We start from the raw sequence: 7,253 nt of genomic DNA on the forward strand, positions 1-7,253 counted from the left end.
CTTTTAAACTTATTACTTTTTGCATGTTACACTTTAAAATTTAACTAGTCGTCAGTTATATTTTTTTTTTCTGGCAAAATAGACACTTATACTTAGAAATACATGACCAAGTGATAGCCTTTCTATCATACATCGAGTTTAGTCGGATAAACGTGGCTTGACGTGACTCTTTTTTTTTTTTTTTAACACATAAAGTCGTCACTGCACTTGCTCACTAAAATAATTATTAATGACACTTGTAATTAAGTGTAACTAAGAAATTAAAAAAAAATACAAAAGTACAATAAATAAGAAAACAATTAGACAAATCCCATTCCACACCATATATACCTTCCCCTACATTTCCCTACCCCCGGCAGTCCCCTTTGTTTTCCTGCAGGGGCGGACTTACTTTGTAGGTGCCGGGTACTCGAGCACCCATCGACCACGACATGAATTGTGTATAGTTAAACAACCCCTGGACATCCCCCTTCTTCCTTTTTGGTTTCCATTCAATTTTTACGGTGGGTGATATTTCGTTTGTAGACCCAATCTCGATTTTCTACCTTATTTTCCTAGGCGATAATTTTGGTACGAAACATTCCTATCAGCACCTTCTCAAAACATAATTAAAAGAAAAAAAAATCAGGTGGTGAACATGTGAAGGACGATGAATTTTTGAACCTTTCTTCCTTTATTTTGTCTGAATTATGTTTTTAAGTTTGAAGCTCTAAATTTTCCAATTAGTTATTTGCCGGAGAAAATGACTGAATCTTTTTGGCTTTTTCAGTTACTCCTATAACATAAAAAAAAAAAAGGTTCAAGGAAAATACTCTCACGCACTCAAAACTGATATTTGAGATGCGCAATTTGTTTGATTTATTTTGACACAAAAAAAAAAAAAAAAAGAGATAGATAAACAACAATCATTTTCTTTAAAATGTTGCACCCTTAAATGCTTAGCATTTTGCGATGCAGCACCCTGTTGGTAGAAGTAATATTTATGTGCAATTCGTTTTCATGAGATACTTAAGATCTCTGGATTACCAATACAGAATGGAAGAAATAAAGAGGAACTGGGTAAGTTAAGGTCAAGTTCACTGGAATTTTATTAATTAAGCATGATCATACTTAAAAATTTGCTTACAGTGGATGAAGAATGATTTGAATTCCATCTTTAGGACGGAGGGTAAACATCGGAATCGGATAGTGATTATAATTTGGTGAAACAGTGAGCCTGTAACGCCGCAAGATCATCGACAGTGCTATTTTCACTTCCATTGTGGCGAAATTGTATCCAACACATTTTCGAAGACCATAACCAAATGATAGGAAGGCCATAACTTGATCCCTTGCTGCTTTAGACACACCATCAGCAAATCTCTCTGGCTTGAAAAGATGAGCTTCTTCTCCCCATACTTCACTGTTGTGATGAACTGCTAAAGTTGCTATAATCACTTCAATTCCTGCTGGAATTCTTAGTTTTCCCAATCTTGTATTTTTTGTAACATCTCTTTGTAGAAGAAGAAATGGTGGATAAAGCCTTAGTGCCTCATTTATTATCATGCCCACCTACAAGCAAATATCAAATAATAGGGGTTATAACTTTTTGTGAAGTTAGGAGATCAGTAAAAAGTAATACAGGAAGATCGTTGTAGGATTGCTTCTTCTATTCAAATTATAAAAAGATAAAGGTCAAAAACACACTTGAACTATTATTTTTTCGTGAGTTTCTCACCTGAACTATATGCGTGCGAGTTTCCTACCTAAACTATCACCAACTATTTATCAAAACACTCTTTAACTATCACTTGTTCCATTTTTGTACCTCAACTATTCAAATATTGTGTGTGTAAGATTAAAGATCTATTGTAAAAAAACATAAAACTAAAAATAAATTTGTGAAGAGCTTAAAAACCAATTGACCGGATTAATTCCAAGGAAGAATATAATAGGTCCTTACAATTTTTAGCCTTGAAATGCTTTCTGCCTTTGGATTTTCTTGCCCAACAGTTTCAAAAACTTCCTCTCTTGCTTTCTCTTGCCAATCCGGGTTGATTGCTAAGAGTAGAACACTCCAACTTAGCAAACTGGTCACTGTTTTATGTCCAGCAAAATAGAATGATTTGCATTCTTCTATGATTTCATCCACAGAAATTCTTGCTATTTGATCAGCATTAAAGCGACCCTCCAAGAGCGATCCAAGAAAATCATCTCCAAAATTGTCTGATTGTCGTGCCTTAACTCTATCTTCTCTTTTCTTTATGATTCCTGCGAACGAGTCACTGAGTTCTTCAAGGATTTTGTCTGCTTCTATCTCGTCGGATGACCTGAAAAATTTACTGTAGAGGAGCCAGAGTAAATTAAATAAAAACGATAGTAAGTTAAAGTTAATTTGATGTAAATAAAAGTTGTTTAAGCGTACTCGATAATAGGATTCTGATTCTTTCCATAGCTCATTGAACTTATATAAGCTATATTGTCCAGCATAGTGAATATATGTTTCCCAGTTGAGTAATCGCTTCCGAAAACAGAGTTTGAGATGATCTCCAAGCTTAAAAGCCTGAATTCTTCAAACACTTCAAGTTCTTTACCTTCATAAGATTTCCATGTTTTCAACATTGCTTCGACTCTTCCAACCATTGCTGGCAACATATCCTGTTTGATAGGTAACATTAGTTAGATATATTCACTACTGAAACAACTGCAATTCACTGCGAGCTTCGTCGTTAATTTATCGCTAAATTGTTCTTAGCTAGCATATTTGTTGCTAATCTGTAACTAAATAGGATTAGGGACAGATTTTGCAGTGTAACAACATAACTTGTTCGTCGCTAATGCCAGTTCTTTTTTTAATAATTAGTGGTTCATAATTTGTTCGTCACTAATGCCCAGTTTTTTTTTTTTTTTTTTTAATAATTATTGGTTCTTGAATCTTGATTTTAAATATTGGAGAAGATTTAAGAAATTAGTTCACCTTCAAGCTTTGGGCATGGAAAACATTGTCAGCCACTTTCCGAAGTTTTAACCATTTGTGACCTTCTTGAAAAACACTTCCATCCCCGACGAATTTCTTCAGGATGCCATCAAATTTAGCCTTCCCAAATGTACCTTGTTTGTTGGTAAAAATATCTTTGATCAACTCAACATCACTTACAATTAATTGTGGTTGACTACTATTCACCCAGTAAAGAAAAGTACTTCCTGATACATAAATTCACAAATCGTTTAAAAGGCAATTGATAAAAAAAAAAATGAAAAAAAAGAGAGAAGGAAAATGGATATTACCATATAGTTTGATCCATGAGTGGAAATGTGGCTGCAATCTAGGGAATATGTCATGTGATATATCCATGGGAGCATTATTGCATTTCAATTGCATTTCTAAAGTTGCTCTGCAATTTCCATTGCGAAACTCGTAACGTGGACCTTTGATTCCCTGTGAATTCATGAAATACTGTAGGGAAATTGGATACAACCATGATTTGTATAAGAACCTAGCAAGAACCAGTGTGGCAATTAAGAAAACAGAGAAAATTATTGCTATCATGGCTGCCAAGTTTCAAAAAGAACTCTGCCTTTATGGCTGTTCTTATCAAATTTTACGGCTTGATTTAAAGTGGCATAATACATAAATAGGCCCTTAAACTTGGTTTCATTTTGAAGTATGCCCTTCAACTTTGGGTGTGCATAAGTAGGCACCTCAACTTGTCTCTAAACACCTTCAAAATTTATCTGTCATGTTAGTGTCACGTCAGCATTTATGTTTACGTGTTTAATTTTTTACAAGTTGAGATGCCTACTTGTATACATCAAAAGTTGGAGGACATACTTAAAAAAATAGCCAAGTTTGAAGCCTATTTATGAAAAACAATTCCCTTCGTACCAAACACACCCTTAATTATATGACTTTTTATTGTAGTAGATCGTTAGAAAATATTTAACGTGTTTGGTAAATAAAACAAAATAAATTTTATTTAAGCTTATTTTCTTTATACTAATAATCTAAGATCATTTTCTCGACACGAGGAAAAAAGAATACTGTATTACTATATATATTTATAAGTTTGGCTTGCTTGCTCGTGTTATTGAGATCTTTGTCTTTTTTTAGGTGTCGTTTGGTCATAAATATAAAAAAAAAAATATTTTTTTTGAAATTTTTGAAGTTAGAGTTGGAGTTGTATTTAGCCATAGTTTTTTAAGTTGTAATTTTTAGTGAAATGTAGTGTAAAAAGGTGAAAAAAGTAAAAAAATCTTGAAAAATAAGTTTTTCTAAAAGTGAATAATTTTGATGGCCAACCGTCCACTTAAAATGCTTAATTAACTATCATATATTTTCTTCACACGTTCCAAGACAGAGCCACGAGATCTTGTTTGATTCCTTGCCTTGCGGACCTCCATTATTTGGATAGTACTCCGTCAATAAAATATTTCCCTTATTTCATTTTTCTGTGACTGCTTTTAGGTACTTCTGTATTTATTTATTTTTTATTTTTTAGGTAGAAGATGACAGTGCAATGGATCTGTTGGACAGGTTTACTGTTTATCTTTTATCGCTACAGGCAACATAATTGGATTAAAGCTCTGTGATTAGCTTTTATTGTCTGGGCAAAGAGCCAAATGGAATCTCTAAGAATTTTCATAACTTGCGTCAATGTGTGGTTTGTTGCCCTTCGATTTCATACTAGTAGTCGTAGTATTACTTCTGTAGCTTCTTACACTTCGATTTCTGCAACGACCATATGTTGTTTCTTGTACTTCGATTATTGTATTAATTTGTGATAGTCATGCTTTTTATAGTATATTGCCATGACTTTTTAAACTGTTTTGAATTGCTTATTCTTGTGCCGAGGGTCTACCGGAAACAGTCCTTCTATCTCCCAAGGTATGATAAGGTCTACGTACACTTTACCCTCCCTTGAGTCCTTGACCCCACTTTATGAGATTTTGCTGGGTATGTTGTTGTTGTTTGTGCGTCAACGTGTGGTGTCACTCTTTTGGAATATTTAGCTCTAGCATTGGGGCTTTCACAGCCCCCAACTAGTTAGCTAAGAAAATGAAAAATTCCACTTCTTGAAAATGGTTTGAAAAGACAGTATTTGACATGCAACATAAACTACGCGCGTGTATAAAAACTACACGTACCGAGTTTAAATCTTGAGGCTGGCGGTTATAATTTCACTTCGGACAAGTCTTGGTGGATCATAGGATTCCGCAAAAGTAGACAAGTTTAGAGGGGTAATTAGGTATTCTCTGTGGTAAAGGTTGTACTGTATAGGATTCCATCTAATTAATGGGTTTAAATCTCATAGTTTGCCAAAATATGAGTACTTCATAATAGAATCTTGCTTACTCTTATGTCCTTGTAAATTAAATCGAGAATACAGTTGTTACTTCTCGGGATGCATGTGGTTATACTATAAGTTGATAGTTCCTAGAGATTTAAATTGGTGCAAGATCTATTTTTTTTACTGGCCCTCATCCTGAAGCACACATGTTTGAATGAAATGCTTATTTTGTATAGAATTAATAGAAAAAAACAAGCTGATCTCAGAATACATTACAGGCATCTCCATCCATGTTAAGACAAAAACTGATGCGGTGATGGGCAATAGGCCCCAATGCAGTATTTTGAGCAAGATGATTTTGTCTGCATTAATAATTCAATTTGTATTTTATGCTGGATAAAATATAATCGTAGAGCCTTGGCCGCGAAATCAGTAGTACTGACTCTTTGAAGCCTAGGTACCTGTCATTAAACTGCGATTACGGATTCACTCCAGCGATCGTAATATAACTGTGCTCGGAGGGGCTGGGCAAGGATCTGCTATGCAGTGAACGCGGTTCTTAATTTCCACTATCGTGAAAGTACTAAGTTATGAGGATTTGTGAAATTTCCCATTATATATGGTGTAAATGTGGCTATATCAGCAATTGGCTTCGTAGCCTTCACACGTAGTGTCGTGATCGAAGTGGTGGACTTTCTACGATCGCACTACTGAACACTGGACTGGTACAACAGCCAAAAATTAGCAATGTGATTCCTGTTCCGAATCCCTCCAAACTTGGTTCCAGCACCCAAACACATCAAAAACAGTTATAACAGCATGTGACATTTCACTTGCGGGGTCAAATTATAATAACGGATCAGGGTGTTACATTGTATTAAAGCTAAACTTATGATCCCCTTAATGAAGTGAAATTAATGTTTAATATCGATCAACTTCGTAACATTTACAAGAAATCTGATCGAGTGGTGTTATGGTAGACCAGTAGTGCCTTATTTCAAACAAACCTGATAGGACTTCCATCAGGTTAAATGGAAACCTCCTCACGGATGAAGCTATAAACTAAACACCGATGGCTCCTCTCTTGGCCGAACCCTGGTCTAAGGGGAACTGGCGTGGTGATTAGAAATAGCAATGACGATTGGATCATTGTATTCATGAAAGGAAAACTCAACACCAAACATTCCTTTTGAATTGTTAACTCTTATACAACGATTTAAAATACATTGGAAAATACTCTTGCTCCACCGGGAATCAGGAGTCCACAGAGGTAATTAATTGGAATGATTAATGGTGATCACCTATCTTAGGCGAATATAGGATTTCTAGAACACAGGTTCACACCTAAAAAAAGAAGAAAAAAATGTATTAAGTAGGAATTGATCCCTAGTCCTCTAAGTAAATAACTCAACCTTCTACCAAGTGCATCATGTAGCCTTCTTGTAGCATGTGTTCCACTGAGTAATATTATACCAATTTTAAAAAATATATACATAAAATACTTTGTTTTACAGAAAGACCATGTGTTCACTTGACCCAAATCACCACATAAAATCGCCCCTGGCTCCATGTGGCATGTGATTATTATCTGAATTAATATATTCTATATATATCCAGATCACCAAAAAAAGTGCCTTATTTGATGCACTTCGTGGCAGATATTCTTATATATATCCAGTTCACCAAAAAGAAAGTGCCTTATTTTTTGTTTCCTTCATCCTCTGTTTTGAGAGGAGTAGGTTGAGGGAAAATGTACACCTATATTAAGTGGATCCAGGATTTAAAATTTATGAATTTTACAACAAATCGAGTTAATATACATTAACGTTTGGGTTCACAGTCACATACTAAAAGATATTTAGTGAAATTTTTAATACATATACAGAATTTTAGGCAAAAGTTATTGAATTCCTCTAAACCCGAAAATTTCATTTTGGATCCGCCACTGCAGCTGTATCAAATCCAACATGTTTTGGTTGGAATAGG

General features: G+C 34.6%; 1 protein-coding gene across 1 annotated transcript; it reads right to left on the minus strand.

The window, feature by feature from the left end:
- Positions 1–1,064: 1,064 nt before the first annotated feature.
- LOC132638202 (cytochrome P450 CYP749A22-like) lies at positions 1,065–3,580 on the minus strand. Its single transcript, XM_060355164.1, has 5 exons — positions 3,268–3,580; positions 2,957–3,183; positions 2,405–2,637; positions 1,943–2,321; positions 1,065–1,551 (listed from the first exon to the last, which is right to left on the minus strand). Exons 1-5 carry the CDS (start codon positions 3,527–3,529, stop codon positions 1,123–1,125), a joined length of 1,530 nt encoding a protein of 509 aa, XP_060211147.1. The 5' UTR covers positions 3,530–3,580; the 3' UTR covers positions 1,065–1,122.
- Between the last annotated feature and the right edge of the window lie 3,673 nt (positions 3,581–7,253).

The sequence above is a fragment of the Lycium barbarum genome, chromosome 4, assembly GCF_019175385.1.
Source record: "Lycium barbarum isolate Lr01 chromosome 4, ASM1917538v2, whole genome shotgun sequence".
NCBI classification, from domain to species: Eukaryota; Viridiplantae; Streptophyta; class Magnoliopsida; order Solanales; family Solanaceae; genus Lycium; species Lycium barbarum.

Excerpts from the sequence above, each read along its gene's own strand:
- LOC132638202 (XM_060355164.1), bottom strand. The coding sequence starts at position 3,529 with ATGATAGCAATAATTTTCTCTGTTTTCTTAATTGCCACACTGGTTCTT. Across the intron at positions 3,184-3,267 it reads CTCATGGATCAAACTATATG|GAAGTACTTTTCTTTACTGG; the intron begins GTAATATCCATT and ends TTTATGTATCAG. Across the intron at positions 1,552-1,942 it reads GCATTTCAAGGCTAAAAATT|GTGGGCATGATAATAAATGA; the intron begins GTAAGGACCTAT and ends ATTTGCTTGTAG.